Source organism: Stegastes partitus, unplaced genomic scaffold, assembly GCF_000690725.1.
Source record: "Stegastes partitus isolate 25-593 unplaced genomic scaffold, Stegastes_partitus-1.0.2 Scaffold17, whole genome shotgun sequence".
Taxonomy (NCBI): Eukaryota; Metazoa; Chordata; class Actinopteri; family Pomacentridae; genus Stegastes; species Stegastes partitus.
In genome coordinates, this window is record NW_007577748.1 from 85494 (window position 1) to 103616 (window position 18123).

At 39.3% G+C, this 18123-nt stretch overlaps 1 protein-coding gene across 1 annotated transcript in view; it reads left to right on the top strand.

The window, feature by feature from the left end:
• Nucleotides 1–17601, top strand: part of LOC103364527 (solute carrier family 23 member 2) — a 70043-nt gene extending 52442 nt beyond the window's left edge. Inside the window, exons 7-12 of the mRNA XM_008291678.1 lie at nt 2–158; nt 3407–3660; nt 9565–9729; nt 10638–10746; nt 17075–17170; nt 17417–17601. Of these exons, the coding sequence (XP_008289900.1) occupies nt 2–158; nt 3407–3660; nt 9565–9729; nt 10638–10746; nt 17075–17170; nt 17417–17601 (966 nt within the window). The remainder of the gene's footprint in view (nt 1; nt 159–3406; nt 3661–9564; nt 9730–10637; nt 10747–17074; nt 17171–17416) is intronic.
• Nucleotides 17602–18123: the final 522 nt, after the last annotated feature.

Sequence of the window (18123 nt, forward strand, 5' to 3'; positions counted from 1 at the left end):
GGCTTTGTTCGGGATGTGTGGTGGCTGGTTGGTCTGCTTTCTACTGACCATCTTTGACGTCCTGCCTTCAAAGTCTGATCAGTATGGCTTCTCAGCCAGGACGGACATCAGCCTGGATGCTGTAAAAAACTCCCCATGGTTTCATGTTCCTTACCCAGGTAAGTGCACAGATATTATACTTGTAACCCCACAAGCATTGGACTGTTTTTGTACACCTGAAAAACGTCCCCAAATTAATTTTATAGGGCCAAAATAAACAATCTTGAGGTCTGTTGAGCTCTGATCTCAAGAACTACATCTGTACAACCTCTTTTTGGGCTATTTTTGTGGGGTAAAAAAAGGACATACATATATACAGTATATATATATATATGTATACCTTTTTATAGGCATATAGATGTGTGTGTGCATGTGTATACAGAACCCATTTTACAATCACCTTTTGTAAAGTAATGCCATCTGATATCTTGCACACAGTTCAACTACTAAAGAACAATGTTTCACTTACTGCTGTATTACAGATTTGTCCTAACTTGTAGTTATTTGACTCTGCTTAGTACAATGGTACAATTCATTTGTCTTTTCTCAATGTGTCCCTAATATAATGGTTGGCAAACATCCAAAACAAATATAAACCAACGTCATTGCATAAAGAAGCTTAGCTGCGGGATCTACGTCTGCTCCTTAGTGATTCGCCACATTGTTGCTGCATGACAAATGACCAACTACTGCTGTTATTACTTAAAGCTTATCAGCTGAAAGTTTATTTTCTAAAACCAGATGATGATGATGATCGATCGATAAAATTACATATTTTTATATGTGCATCGAGACAACAAACCAGTTGGTGATGGCTGGCAACCATTTGCAGGATTTAGCATGTGGAGTACAGGATTCATAGTTTTGAAGAAAATTCTAAAACTTTTGGACCTTTCATTTTTTACAACCAATCCCAAAAATCATTTGAAAATGTAGTTCAAGATTTTCATCTTGTAAATGTTATATACTGTAAATACTTCTCAGTCCTGCTAACTTTCTGCTTTTTTTTTTTCCCAATATTGAATGCATATGTCTGTCAAAATATATGGACTTGTGGAGTTTGGAAAACTCCCTTGTGGGATCAGTCTGATCTCAGATTTCTTATTTACAAAAGTGAATGGAAAAGTTAATTTTATGACTTTGCAGCTTGAACTTGAACACTGTAATCCACTTTTGAAGTAGAAAACAACTGGCAAATATAAGAAAGATGCAACAAATTAAACATGTTTTTTTTATGATAGCAGATACAACACATTGATTGTAAACACTTTGCATCAAATTTGCATCAAATCGAAGGCTAAAAGCCAGCTAGATTTTCTTTCTGACCTGGCATGAGTAGGTGACCATATGCTTGTTTAAATGAATGTGTAAACATTTACATGACACAAGGTTTAGATTTGAGCATTTCAGACTGTTATTACAATTGGGAAAATCATTATAGCGACTTTTTGTGATTGTCATGTTGTTTTTCATGTTTTGTTCTGTTTCATGATTGTTTTTCTCAGAGACAGTCCAACGTCACCAACAGAGTGTACAGAGTGTTAAAATACTTAAAATGCTAAAATTAAAACTGCTGGAGAGTATAAACATAATAAAAGAGTGCTCAGCACTAATTTCTAACAATTTATCTATATTTCAACCAACTTTTTTTTTCTTTTTTTTTCTTTCCCTTTTTCTTCTTTCAATTCTAAATGCAGTCTGGGTAAAAAAAAAAAAAAAACAATGTTAAAAGTTCTTGTGTAAGTGGTGACTGATTTCTATCATGGGAACTCCATGAGTCAAACCACACATGCCAAAGACATCTACCAAGAACATGATCCCTCACAGGACTCTGTGTATGTAAACTGGGTTTATTTGAGGTAGAGGCATTGCAAAGAATTTAAACCTGGCTTTGAGCCACCCATGACCATAGGGTTAAATAAGCTGAAATGCTAATTTCATTTTAATTCATTGGCAGTGAACTCTAAAAGATACTTGGACTCCTTTATTAGCACAACAACCCATGTATAATTGCTCTACAATGAAAAGTACAAACCGGAATTTTCACAACAGCAAACCTTATAAAATGTATAATGGGATACTTTTAACTGCTGTGCTGAGGAGACATAAAACAATTAGCATCAGAAAAACAGCAGTGCCATGTGGAGAGCCTGTCTTAATTACAACAGGAGCACAGAGCCAGAAGTTTACATTCTCCTGTTGGTTCATTAGTGTGAGGAAATCACTCACTATTTTCTGACTGCAGTGACTACTGAGATGAATTTGCTGGATTAGAATCTTTTAAAATATTAGATATTAAAACCTTAGCAAGGCTGCATGGTGGCTCGGTGGTTAGCATCGTTGCCTTGCAGCTAAAAGATCCCCAATTCGCGTCCCGGTGAGGACACCCGGGAGTTTGCATGTTCTCCTTGTGCAGTGGGATTCTCTCCGCGTTCTCTGGCTTCCTCCCACAGTCCAAAAACATGTTGGGGTTAATTGGTGAAAGAGGTTGTATGTCTTTTTATACAGTGTATGTGTAATAGGGGTGGGGAGCCCCAAATACACTGAGTCCCAGGGGGAGCATTCTATATAAATAAATATTCAACGTGATGCTGATTAAAAGGATAACAAGGTTTATTAACAGGCTGGAGTTGTTAAAAAAAGACTATTTAAAATGTTCCTAGTCCGGGGCTAGAGAAAAATCCTGGTCAAGCCAGACATTAACCAGCTAGTCCTGCAGTGCGGCTTCCATGGAGGTTCCTCTCTTCCTCCTCCTTCGTCAGTCCTCTTCTCCGACGCTTGGGAGGATTGAGGCGACTTAGCTGAGAGAGGGGGGTTGGCTCACGCTCCCCCTCCACCACTCCCACAGTCACTGGCCACTCTTTGCTGTCCCCGCTCCAGTCCAGCCAGACGTGTGTGTGTTTCCCACACCTGGCCTGCCGTCCACCAACCCAGGAGCCACTCCCTGTGTCAGCTCCCATTCCTTGCTTCTCAGGACCTGCCACCATGCATGCTCAACACCCAAACCAGCATCTACTTGTGCCTAATCCTTGGGCCAGGGTTACAATCAGGCACACATGCCACCCAGGCACTCACCCTCTCCCATACACACAACATCACTCTGTGACATATGCACACTTTTGGTTTCAACTGTATTTATACAGTGCTTCACAAATTAGACAGGTGGTCTAATAAATTTGTTAAGCACTGTATATTTTACCAAAAGAACCCTCAAGGGCCTTTCAGACCACCCGCTAGCACTTTAACCTCTCAGTCAACACAAAATATCAAAATATCACAGATAAATTCTGTACATCATTAAGTGTTTAGTTTTTATCCTTCTTCATAGTCTTGCAGACACTGAACTATGCTTACTCTGTATCCACAGGTCAGTGGGGCTTACCCACAGTGAGCTTGTCTTCAGTGCTGGGTATGATGGCAGGTGTCTTGGCATCTACCATGGAATCCATTGGTGACTACTATGCATGTGCTCGTTTGTCTGGTGCTCCGCCACCACCCACTCATGCCATCAACAGAGGTATCGCTGTGGAGGGCATTGGCTGCATCCTGGCTGCGCTGTGGGGGACTGGAAATGGCACCACCTCCTACAGCCAGAACATTGCTGCACTTGGCATTACCAAGGTACCCACCATAGTTGCCTGTAGTTAGGTTGTGGGGTTGTCTAGGGATGCTTTTATTTTATTTTTTAGGCCACTTTAAGTGCTGACAAAACCATAGGCCTGGTCCATGAGCACCTAATTATGGCTTACATGTTAGCAAGCAGCTTTAGAATATTGTTTCTGACAACATGAATAAATGTAGATGTAATATAGCCTCTCCTTTAAACTGTGGTTTGGTCTCTATCTACTCGGATTGTATTCAGATGTTTCACTCAGACACATTACAAATAGTAAAACTGTCTGGCTCTTTAGCTGTTACACATTTGATTTTCTTTGCCAGCTGATGTTTGTGTAAGATTTAGTAAACTGTCTGTAAACCTAATTTGGAATTTAGTTCTTTGATTGCCAGCAGAAAACTGTTTGCATTTGTGGCCACTTGGCAGAGCAGAAGTTAACTGCTTCTTGGCACGTTCCTTAAGAAAAATTCCCAACTGTTGTCTTTAGTGCCAGAACATTTCAATAAAAATACAAGTGGACTTCTGTGAGCTCAACCTTTGATCTGGTAAGATGCATGCAAGGATTACATCCTACCCAGATTGAAATGTGCTGTTCCATCGTCAGTTCCACAGCTGGAACTTATTAAATAATAAGCGCTTATTAACAATAAAGCAAGGTTTTGGTTATTCTTCACTTTCTTGTGTACCGCTAACTATACTGAAATATTCCACATTTTAGAGGGTGTTTGTCTAGTTAGTTCTACACTTTACCCACACTGCAAGGCATCCTGTGATATGCTACATATCACTACATGTCAAACAGAAATAAGGGACAATAAATTAAATGAATAATTAAATGACCTATGGAAAGAACATACAATGCTGATTGAGAGGGAGTAGCTCTGCTGGTCATGGGCCTGTTCTCTTTTAATAAATCAGTTTCTGTTGATGATGCTACTTATAATTCATCTGCTATGGCCATGATTCAGCATGTTCAGCACTAAGAACAGTGTCCACAGATAGGAAGTTTAACTCAGTTCACAGCCTCAGCAGTGCCATACATACACTGAATGTAGAAACAGACCAGTAGCACAACTCACCAATAATCACTGCTTTTCTTCCTCTATCTTCTGTGAATATTGGTTTATGCAACATTCCTGTAATGCCATTTTGTCCAGGACACAGGAAAAAAAAAAGCAAAGTTCTCAAAATGGCATCCTGGTTATGTAACTGTAAAGTACAAGTACACATGTAAAAAGTTTGCACAGTTGTGTATATGAGGGGTTAAAGTGTCTTACTGCTTAATATTTTGGTGGACAAAGATGTGTAGCACCTCCCAACAAGAACCAGTAAGCAGGGAAAGCAGAGTAAAATATGATTTTGTTTGACCTTTTCATTATAGTCTTGTGATACAATGGGAGGCGAAGCATGTAATTATGGATAAATAATTGATTGTGTGCTGTAGTTGTTTGTGAGCCTCACTGTCTGACCAGAATAATCAGTTGACTTATGGCCAGATAGAACTGGAGGATGAGGAACAGTCTGTATTTCACTTTCAAATACAATCTTTTTGTGGAGCGTTTGTGAAAAAGAAAAACTTCTGTTTGCTTTTAGTTTAAAAAGCAAGAGAAAAAGCTTCAGACCAACATTCTATTGTGATGAATTGTTGACTTTCAAAGGGGTTATCTTCACATTTCTGAAAAACTGATTTAAGAAAAGAACAAGTCAAAACAAGAGTAAATGTGACTGTTGTAGCAAAAATGTAGCCTCACATGGCTGCACCACATATGAGATGTAACATACTAGGTAACTGTACTTCATGATTAAAACTGCACTCATTTATAGTCAGGGGCACCACCGAATATAAAATTAGTAAATTACTGATACTTGATACTCAATATTAATGAATGATCAAATATTATACTATTTAGCAGTTTTATAATCAAAAGTGATGAAATCAGATTTAATTGGTCTACAGTTCCCAACAAAGAAACACACAGTTAGACTGATGATAATTAGACAAATTTATTATATATATATATAGTCACATCGTCATATTCCTTTTAGGAGGGAGAAGGAGGCCGCTGCAGGATGTGTCACTGTGAGGATTTGCTGGATCTGGAACACAGGATGACACCGCTGCATAGTTGCATTAAGAAGTGCCAAAGTTGAAATACTAAGAGTCAAAGCTCATAGTTATAAAGAAAACATTTGTGTGTTTGTTTTATAAAAGTTAACTTAAGAAGCTCAACTTTAGGTAAAACCTAGAAAAAGAAAGCCCAACTTAAACTGTAGAAAAGCATGTAAAAAAACCCAATCAAAGAGCAGAGAAAAGCCCAGTTTAAGGACAACAAAGTAAAAACCCCAAAACAACCCACGTTGCATTCCAATGACTATTTAATGTAGGACATTTTCAAGCCAGTAGTCATGTTTTGGGATATTAGAAATAAAAGCTGTTGCTTTTTGCAGTTTAATTGTTTACTTGGGATATAGGGATTGACTCTCTCTTGGAGCCAGTCTCAAGTGTCCATTTAAGGAACTGCAGTTTTTAGCACTTTGTTTTCAGCCTTGGAGGTTGCTGCTTGATGCAAACATAGCAATCAGCAGTTTAGCACCTTCATCTCCTCTGTGTAAAGCCTTCCGCCTGATGCGGCAGTCAGTGTGCTTTAACCGCACCAGATATCTGCCGAACTCTCCAACTATAAACAACAGGTGTAATGCTTCAGTAGAGGATCTAACACGTTCAGTTACTGCTATGTTACAACGCTAACCATTCCTCCTAGAGAGATAAATTAGGAAAGTTGGACCTATTCTAAAATACAAACAAACTTAAGTCTACCTACTCAGCATCTGAACTGATTAAGTGCAGAACTACAGAAGCCACTGAAACACAGAGAGGCTGCTTTAAATGCTCTGACAAGGGTCACATTTAGTGCAGATCATATATACATTTTTGTGTGAAACTGTCCATCTCCACCAAAACAGTGAAACCCTATAGCAATAATCAACCCTGCATCAACACAGACATTAAACCTATACACAAGTTAAGTCCCCACTGCCATTTTACATTCAGAAGGTGGTGAGGCCCCTGTTGTGGAAAGTGATAAAGACGAAAGCAGAAGGCCCAAACAGGATCAGTCCAACTGATCTAAACTGCCTGTGCAGCTCAACTGGCTCCAGTGTTTCCCAACATTCCCTTTGATAATTGTATAGTTTCATCGTAAGAACGCAACTATAAACCCTGTGCCGGAAACAAGATCTCCAACCTCAAGCTTCAGATGAATTGCTTTAACATCTGCAGTTGCAAAGTCATTTGAGTAAATCATCTCTTCTAGCTGAAATCCAAGACCAGTCCAGCCCCCTGATGGACATTTGCCATTTTGCTTATGGAGCCAACATGTCTGTTGTGGATGCTGCTAGCTTACCCCTCCATCACACATTACAACACAGAGTCATGCTGCACCTATACTGCCCACAGTCCATTTATCAACTTCAACCAATAAATCCAGACATACACTGTTTGACATGAACACCGACTCCCGTATATGCTACTGAGTTCAGAGCTTACTATGGAAAAAAATGACTAAGTGTTAAGAAGAGTGACCATTTGTCTCAGCTTCTGTCCACTCATCTTGTCTCTTCTCTGTGGCAGCTCCAATAGGACAAATGTGCAGACAACACAAAAATAGTTGGACAATGCCGTCAGCAAGTAGCCAGAGCAGAGCAGTCAAACCCAACACATCAAAAACACAATGACTCATTGCAGTTTTAATGCATAGCCCCATCTACAAATCCTGCATATACATTTCAGGATAACTATCACTTATGCAAAATTTTTGGCACCTACAAGGGTACTTTAAAAAGTGCTCTGCCTCACCCAAATACAAGGAATGTAACTCCCATTTTGGGATATAACCGTATACTATAAAACTTTAGAGTACTGTCTACAAAATCTCAAATGTTTGAGGCACTCGAAGAAAAAAGGAGAGGAAAATTTTAAGCTAGTGTTATGTTGATGCAGGACAATGAGTCTGTCTGCACAGGTGGCAGAAGCAGTCAAATGTGGCTTTGATCTGTTGCTACATATGCCTTAATGACCCTACCTGCGCTATATGACTTCTGTTTCCCCAAACTGAAATCTCACCTGTGCAGTCACCATTTTCTGAGTCCTGATTAATGATGAATGCTGTTAAGGAGTACCTATTATTATTGAATTTCCCTTCTGGGATAAATAAAGTATTTTTCATTTCATTTCATTTCATTCTAAAGGCTCAAGATGTGACCTTCTTGTAGCGAGGCTTGAACATCATGCACTGAAGTCAAAAGAGACTATGTTGAAAAAAAAATGCAAGAACAATCCTCCTGCGACGTTTTCTGGTAAGGCCGAGAATTTTTTGAAGTACCCTCGTACAGCAACAAAAAACTCAAATGGACTATTATCGCAAAGTGTCCATCTTTATTCTATAGAGCTGTGATTTAGAAGATACCCACCTCATAACAATTTATTACGACAGTTTGGTCAGCAACACCTCAAAAAAAAATAAAAAATGCAGCTCAGATTCAACAGATCATCCAAGATTATTGGCGCCCCACTCCCATGAGTTGACCATATCACAAACAGGCAATTTAAAGAGCAAAAGAAATCAGTTTAAAAAAAAACAAAACAAAAAAAACACACATTTGTTTCCAGGACAAGAAGGACTCTGAACACGTCTCTCTAACCCTGAACCAAATACTTCCACTAAATCTTGTGAATACTGACTGGGATTTTGATCTTTTGATTATTCTGTGTTGTGCTAGTCATTGTTTGTATTGTCCAATGTGATGTTGAGGTCTGCCTATGTTTGAATTGCTGGCATTGTCGAAAATAACTTACCCACCTATCGGTACAAAAAGCAAACACCACTGACCTTGGTCATGTGCTCATTAAATGAATTCTGATTCCGACATTATACAAGCATTTATTTACATTTTTACAGTGTGTTTTACTGTTGTGATATGGCAAAAGTATATTACACAGAGCAAAGGTGTGTCAGTTTGATGTAGTCAAGTGTGTCTAAAATGCAAGCACAACTCCCACCTGAAACAAAGTCTGGGCTAGGGCTAAATGTCCTATGACTTCCGTATGCATTCGCATTCTTTTTCTGAGGCCACTTCCTGTGCTGTCTACATGCAAGCTAAAAATCATCACACAAGTGATTTGTTGTGTCCTTAATGAAACTTATTTACAGAGGTTCAAATGCTGTATTAAAAAAATGCTGGCATGGTGACGATGGATTAATACACCTGTCACAGGGGCAATCGGGGAACCCAGGTGCAGACACAGATCAGGCAGACAGGCAGGTTCAGCGCAAAAAAGGATTTAATAAGACAGAAACAAAACTGAAAACTAATACAAGAGTGCAGACTAAACAGAGTGGAAAACAGAACGAAATAAACCAGGCTGAATTCAAAAAAGGATGAAACTACAAAAACCAGAGAAAACTCCAACTAAGAATGGAGGTAAAAAAAAACCTAACGAATTTGAAGCTACAAAAACCAGGATACTCACACAAGGGGGAAAACAGAGGGGACAGACAGGCTCAGGGAATCCAGATAGAGACAAAGTGGAGACTGGCAGAAACATGCAAATAGAGTGTCTATGGTCCGGCAGAGTGTGGTGGAATGAACCGAGTCTTTATAGGAGCAGTGGTGATAGTGTGCAGGTGAGTCCGGAGTTGCAGCTGAGGGTGATTGTCTTGATTAGAGCCTAAATGCACAGGGGCAGAGAGGGAGAGTGACAGAGAGCAAGAGACAGACAGAGAGGAGGGAGAAGAGAGGGTGAAAAAGAGGGAGACAGGCAAGGGCTGGGGCTAAGGCTGGGGGGTCATGACAACACCTTGTACACACTTGAGATGTATTTGTGAGTCTCTATTTTCATTTCATGCTAGGTTGGCAGCAGACTGGTCCTCCAGACAACTGGAATCCTGATGATTGTATTGGGGATCTTTGGGAAGTTTGGAGCAGTTTTCATCACCATACCAGACCCAGTCATCGGAGGCATGTTCCTTGTTATGTTTGGAATGATTGCAGCAGTGGGTATATCCAATCTCCAGGTAAACACATTAAATATTCTAACATAGTTTATTCACTGGATCCTTTTATCCAGAGCACCTGCTGCATGGACTATAGCATGTCAGTATTCTTGTAAAATATTAAGACATTGGGAAACAGAACTAGACATTGTAGTCAAGCTGGATCCAGGAGTATTGTTCTGTTGCTGACCTGTGAGCTGAAATATGAGAAAAAACAGAAGGTGGGATCCTGTGGGGATCAGTTAATAAACACTTTAATTGGGTTGCATCTTTCATACATACCACAAATGAAGGTCATAAGAGTGATTTTCAGTGGTTTCTTAAAGGCATTTATATATTGTTTAAACAATGGCTGAATGTTGCAAAATATATTTAGCATATGTAACATGGCAGTTGCTGGCCCTCTAGAGGTGGAGTCCACATTGCAACTGTGAATGCTTTCTAAGAGTTGTGATACACTTCGAGTGTACAGCGTAGCTGGGAAACAGTCCAAGAAACAGGCTACCAAGTGAGCAAGGGTCAGCTGCAATCCTATTTCCTGCTACGAGATATTTCAATGTGATTAAAGCAGGAGTACCAGGTAAGGTCTTTGGCACCATTGGCCATTAAAACCACCCACAAAGACATCGGACATGATTAACCTCATAATAGTGTTTCGTTGGAGAAATGTCATTTATAGAATGAACTGACTCTAGCCTGGCCTGTGATAACCCATCGTGACCAGATTATTGTGTATCCCATACTAAAATAGAATTTGGGTCATTATGTATTTGTGGACTATTTGTAATTCCATTTTCGTAAAGTTCCAAAACAGAGATGGCAGCCATTTGATAGAGAACAACAAAATAATGGCTTGCATCTGAGAGTCAATAAACCAATTTGAGCAAATTTGCATCACCTAATCTGTCCTCTCTCTTTTCTCTCTCCAGTATGTTGATCTTAACTCTTCCCGTAACCTCCTCATCCTCGGCTTCTCTACCTTCAGCGGCCTTGTCTTACCTACGTGGTTTCACTCCAATCCCGGCATCATTGACACAGGTGATTTTAACACACACTTGCTCAGGCACACACTGGCACTGGGAACAACCTTTAGGGTTATATTAAAACAAATCTACACCAACGTTTGAAAACCTCCACTACAATACAGATGTAGCCTTGATAGTTAGGCGAAAAAATTGAATAAGGAGACGCCACATTATAGAACAGGATTAACTGGCTGTTTGCTGTGCTTACTTGTGCTGCAATTTGCATTTTGATCAGATGACAGATGAAGGAATGGCTTGAAAAATCTGGCTCTGACCTGAAACTCCCTCACACACCGTGAAGTTTTATTTATTTCACCAAAGTTTCTAGTCATTTCCCGACATGATGGCAATGGACTGCTAAGACAGGAATACACACACTCCAGTCATGGCGCAACACCAGCACCTATTGTTCCTATAGATGCTTACACACCATATTAATACATGTTAGTGAGGCATGGGATATAACAACAGGATGAGAAGAAGACCTTCGATGCTACTTGGAGGATCGCATGTCAGAAAATACTGTCTTATGAATCTTAAATATTGATTTAAAGTTGATGTTAAGGCACACAGAGGCAGGGGCTGGATCTGCTAGGAAGTAATTCAAATGTACTATCCAAATGAAAATTTGGGAAATATTGCTGACCTCATGTGAAACACAGCAATTGTCACAGCAAGCAAAATGGTGCAACCTACATTCATGCTCACAGGCATTACCTGCAGGGACCTCATCAGGGGTGCCAAAACCTTCAACAATATGGCATCCTGCTTTACTGAAAGAAGAATTAATTTGGAACAGACTGAAACTAATAACCCAGTTTGATAATACAGGAAAAGGTTAAGCAAAAACCAGAAGGCCACACAAAACACAAAGTGACAACAACAAAACAGCAGCAGAATTTACCATGCCACAAACCACAATTATACATGTTGAGACACTACTCACCTCTTGTGGTAAAAGGCATTAACACAGAATAACTCAAAGAGTTGGGCAACAGTAGGGTTTCAACACACGACATTCTCAACCAACATATCAGATCAGAGCTTGAACAGAAGGCAGTCAACTAGGTATGCAGTGTGAAAGGCTGACTTGTGCATGTTGGGCGATCACTTTAATGACATACCTGTAACACCAAACACTACCAGCCACAACAGAAGCAGTGGACAGCAGCCAACAAGAAGGATGAACATAGGTCATTAGGTGCCTTATGTAATCTGACCCTGATAAGGGAATTGTTTGAAGGGAGGAGTCGAGTGAAGGGGCTGTGGTCGCTAATTCCACACGATACTGTTTCACCTGCAAGAGGGGAGCAGTTCCCCTTACATTAGCTTGCAAAGATACCGCACTTCAAAGACAGTTACCACTTTAAAAGGGCAACAAGTTCATCACATTCACTCCCTGGGGCAGTGAATCGTAACTTGACTTCATCTGTTCCCACATTAGGTGTCTGTTTTGCTTAAGAATCCGTTATCTCCTACTGTATAATTTTATCTAGCAGTAGTCAACATTACAAGACTAAAACTGGAGCAGAGTCAATCAGATCAGCTGTCCCAGAAAAAAACAGCATGTCATTTTTGTGTTGTTTTGCTATTGTTCCAAAAATTGTGAAAATCCTTTTGGTTTGGAGCAATTGGGATTTACATTTGGATCTGGCTGTCTATTTTGCTTTTGATAACACAGAGATAAATTCAATAAACAATGCCAAAAAAATGACAGACCCCTATTAGAGGAGTGACATGGTCCTGGGACAGTGAGGCAATGTGCTCCCACTGCTCCACTTACAGATTACCCTTGATGACAGCAGTTCTGTATAGCCTAAGCTCCTGAGGCCAAGGTGTTCCCAAATCCAAAAGGCCCAGATGGCAAACACTTTACCTTTAGCCTTTTGCCTTTATCAGTCTGAATACGTTTCTGTGTCTTTGTCCCATCCCCCCCCCCACCCCCGGGCAATTATATCGTTTATAGGCAGTTATATCTGGGTCTTGATTCTTGGCAGAAAATCTCAGTCAGTTTGTAGCTCAGTTGTTTGGGCCAAGCCATGTGGGTTCCAATGGGTGCAAGGAGCAGTTTTACCTGTTGGGAGCACTGTTGGGGCTTCAACACGCACATGACTTTTTGTATGCTGCCACTGAAGGATTAAGGTGTTTTGTTCCAAATTTAATCATGTCTCTGCTATAACGATAGGGGGGGTTCAAATAATCTTGTCTTGATTATACGATACATTAGCTGCATGGGGAAACTACAGTTCGGAGGTGTGCATGCTGTTGGAGACTATCAAAAAAAAAAAATTCTAAAAAAGGAAGACCATGGACAAAACAAACACAAAAGCAGCAAAATTTTGCTTTTTTTTTTTTTTTATATCATTACACTCAAGTTTTTCTGTATTTTTCTGGCATATTAGTGATTACAGATATTACTAAGTGAATACTTATTCAGGTCACAAAAAGAATTTTTAAAAAAATATTTTTGGTTTGTTGTTTGTTTATATGCTGGAATATCTGTAATGGGATAAATTCACCAATTATATCACATTCGATGTGAAACGGTTTAAAGACAATAGATTAGAGTGCTGAGGTTACCACAGTCATAATTCTAACACATTTCAGGCATTTAATCTGCTTTAAATGTGTGTTTATTGGTATTTCTGAGTCGTTTTCTGGGTACCAGTGTGGGCAAATAGCAGTGGCTGTGCGTGAAAAGTCGTCAGACTATGTATTTGTCCTTTCATTAGTGTCACTGCTGTTTGGTCGAGTAGGCAGAGCAAGAAACACAGAAACCACTTGCAGACAAAAAAGTGGAAAAAAAATAGAACAAGTGGATGAAAAGGTGAAATATTGTTTTGCAATACCAGAAATTCTCCTCTGCATTAAATAAACATAATTCACACATGCATTAATGCACAACAGCTAAATCCCAGTTGCACAATCCAGCCGTAAAACATTGATTCAACAGACGAAATTAGACGTTGTGAAGTCAGTATGATCAATCACAAATCTTAGAACAGATCAGAGATCAATCACAGACTGTCAGCTGATGTTTCCCTTCTTTTGATGACACATTGATTGGCTGTGGGGTGTCTTTGGGGCCACCTCCTTTGAAGCAGCATCAAAAGAGCAATCCTCAAGATTAAACAGCTCTTTTCTGCAGACATAAGACCTTGATCCCATGAGTCATGTGATGCTAGTTTCTCCCAGGAGAGTGCTAATCCACAGTTCATGCTGGGCATGAGGGCTTGTCTGGTTTTCTCAGGTCTAGGCTGCTTACCTCCCAATCCTCTTGGCTAGCCCCCATGTCACTGGCTGTAATCTGCCCGGCTCAGATGAAGCACTCTTACCCCCAAGTCTTTCCCCAGCCTCAACACCCAGCTGATAGCTCCAGACAAGAGGAGGCCTGTCAATGCTCTTTGTACGCAGACTGCTGCTCATCCAGACGTTCTTACATGCACAGACTGTAGGACTTAAAATCAACTCAGTGGGTGCCTTGAACTTTTGACTGCTGCCTCTTTGGGCAGGAAATATGTGTGTGCCTGTGTGTGTGTTTGTTGGGATGAGTTATGTGAACACGAGCGTCAGACTACGTCAGTGCTGTTTACAGTTCTTGATTCAATTCAATGCAACTTCATTAGGCAGTTTATTGCCTGAGGGGCATTATGAAAGCATGGCATTGGCCATGCCGGCATTCGCATATTCAATGGCCCTTTGTATTCATCCATGTGCTAGTGGTCACACATGCCACATGAAAGGCCAACTCTGACTCAGGAAATTAGAGCATCTCCGTGGTCCAGTGATTACAAAGGATGCCCCTCGGCCACCAAACAACCCTAATAAGTCCAAATATCTGGACATCTTAGGACCTGTGAACTTCACAGGACATGCTGGCATATTGTTCTTCATTATCACAACTTCTTTACTCTGTGTAACTCTACGTGACCTTAAGGGAAGGTAAACAGAAATTATATACTAAGAAAGTTTGCTGTCTTTTTGCACTAAGAGAATTAGTTTATTTTAGCGCATGTAAGGTTTTAAGTCAAAGCTTTTTGTAACTGAAGTTACAAGAAAAATGTTTCTCTCTTTGATGCAAGGCCTGAGAGATCTATTACTGTGATCACTGCTTACACCAGTATAACGGACGTTAATTTAATTTTGTTTGTAGCAAGATAATTTCTGAATTTGATGAATCAAGTTTGTGGAATTGAAAAATCTCATTGAAAAATTTCTGTTCCAATAAAACAGTGAGGTTTGCAAACTTTCACTGAGATGCTGTTCCAGAGAGGACACAATGCCGCCGAGTCTTTTTAATTCTAATCTGTTTATTTCACCTTTTTTACGCTTTGAGCTTAAATCTCAAAGTAACCGATTCTTCATTTTAGCTGATGCTAACATAATGCACCCAAGCCTGTGGCTTCATTTTAGGACATGATGGCACCAGGTTTGGACAAGGATGAAGAATGTGTGAATTAAAAATATATGATCCCGCTAGTTCTGCACTGTGGTAAAAGTGGTAAAATTTGAAGGCTAGAAAATATAAAAGCATTTTTGAGTTACAGTTAAACTTAGCATCTTTAGGTTGGGCTTTGGGTTTATCCACATTAAAATGTTGAATTTTTCTGACCTTTTTTAAATTATAGTAACATAACTTTTAACATTATTACAGCTCTGAACTTGTACGTCTGTTATTTTTAAATGTTAAAGTAAATCAATTCTGTATGCTCTATCTGCTCAAAATTTTTAATCACTTATTTGCAGTTCCATCTTGGCTGCTTTTGATCTATGAGAAGTGAGCAGGAAACTTCTGCTGCAGCTGTTTTTGTTTTTTATTTCTAACACAGAGGAAATCATCTGTTTCCTCCACATTCATTCATAAAGAGACACATAACGTCCTTGATCATGTCACTACTTTCTGTGACATTTTAACCTCATTCCCATACATGGTGAGAAGTCTACGTGAATAAGCTTACATGTTTTCTTTATAACTACATGTGTTAGGAAACAGTTTATTGTACATTTAGTCAATTGAACTCAAGATTTTAAGTTCTGAAAGTGCTAATTAATAATCAACTAATTAATAATTACACAGAAAAATGTAAATGAAGAATATATTAACTCTATAAGACCAAGTGTATCATATATGATACATGACTTTTTTTAAACCTCTGCATCATTAGTGTAATATTTTTTTGCCTGAAAAACCTGATGTATGCAATCAGACACACTCAGTGCATACATAGTCCACCACGGATCATAATTCATGCACCAAAAATGCCAGATGCAGCAAAAACGATTAAAATTAAAACTCATATATGAAAACTGCTATTTTATTTATTTATTTTTGGCTGGAAGGATCATTAAACACTCCTTTTTTTTTTTCTTTTTTTTTTAAAATTGAATTTTCTGGCAGTTATTTCATGGTTTAGGCTTTACAGGGTTAAGTATGAGTGACTATTAGATTTTACAGTGCATAGGATGGAAAATCTAATATTTGTACTCAACTAAAGAGTTATACTGCAAAAGGACACTAGCTTGATTTTTCCTGTTCTGAGAACTCTGATCATTTGCACTTCTGCAAATCTTCAATACCTTTTGTTCATACTACATAAGTTGCAGTTTCTACAGAGTGCTTTGATTTTTATCCTTTTGAACTACATGTTACAGCAGTACTACACTGGATCACTGTAGTTCTCTTTTAAACATCCTGTAGTTCCAATGTGCAGATATCTCAAAAAGGAAACATTTTCTGACAAAGCAATGATGTCAGGCAGTAGAATCTGTAATTTTGCAGAAGCACCCTTAATTTTTTGCAGCAGAAGGGCCCGAGGTAGGCATAAAACCAAATTTATCTACATGTCGAGATTTCACTCATGCTAATGGGTAACCTGATCCTGCATTTTGAAAAACTATAACCTTTGCTTTATGAAAATGTCATAAAAATATATATCAAATTAATTTTAATTATAGTCTTGTGTCTATATGACAGTCTCGTTTTTGGCCATATAAAGGGAGTTAAAATTTTAAGACTTTAGAGGCATCATCACACATGGGTATTGGTTGTCTAGCCAAGAAACCACGAGCGTGAGATTCATCCAACAGACGGATCGGAGCCGTGTGGATTGGCTGTTATCCTGTCCAACTGGATTTACTGCCAGGCCCCAGTTGCTCTTGGTTTTGGCATTGAGGGTGCTTGTATTTCTTTCACTTTTTGTGGCCTAAAGCTGACCTTTGGCCTTTGTGAGGAGGAGGCAAGAACAACGAGAATCTCCCTACAAGATTTATAGTTGTCACATTGTTTAACAAGTTACAAAAGAATAACAAATGACTTTGTTTATTCTCTTCTCTGTTTGAAGGAATAAAAGAGCTGGACCAAGTGATCGTTGTGCTCTTTACCACACATATGTTCATTGGTGGATTTTTTGGGTTCATCCTGGATAACACCATTCCAGGTAGGACAAAATAGTTTAAGATGGAAAAAAATAATTCATCATGGCGGCCCAGTGGGTGATTGTTTTGGGTGCATTCCACATGCATGCTAATGCCCTAAGCAGGGAGTCCCTGGTTGAAATCCCAGCTGGCTGGACTATTTACTGCACATCATTCCTCTGCCCTCCCTGTATACTTACCTCTCACTCACAAGGCAAAAAAGGTCCAGAATGTCCTAATATAAGCTAACTCCATCTTCACTTTTTCAGGCACTGACAAAGAGAGAGGGATCAAGAACTGGCAGGACAAGGTGCAAGGGGAAAGCAAATTCACATGTGACCAGTCATGCTATGACATCCCTTTCTGTACCCGCATTTTCAAAAGGTTTAGGTGTTTCCAGTACCTGCCCTTCCTCCCTTCTTACAACACCAGTCAGGACGGGACATCCAAGTAATGACATGATACCTTTCTGGGCATCACTGACCCTGGATTGTTAGCCACATAAAGCAAAACAGTAGGCAGTGAACACTGGCAAAATAGACATGGACATGACAACAAAAAAAACTGGCTCCTGTATTCAGTTAAACACAGTTTGTGAAAATGAAGTGGATATGACATGATGTTGTTATAATGCATACTTTTAATTGAGACAAAACCACACTTTAAGGTGAGTGTGCTGCCTTCCTGTTCTAGTGGTCAAATACATGCAGGTTTGTTGATTAGATAACTAAAACTCAACTGTTTAATCTCTAAAACAAATATTAGTGGACACTTTTTTACGATTTTTCCAGATAACATAAACATAACCCACAGCAATGAACATTTAATAAGGAAGAACAACCTATAAACTACAAAACATATATACTCTTTACCACTACAAGTCAAACAGTTTTGTCTATATGTGCAGCAAAACAGTAAAACTCTTAAGAAATGAAGCTGCTCTACTCACATTTAGAATGCAGCTATGCAGAGCCAT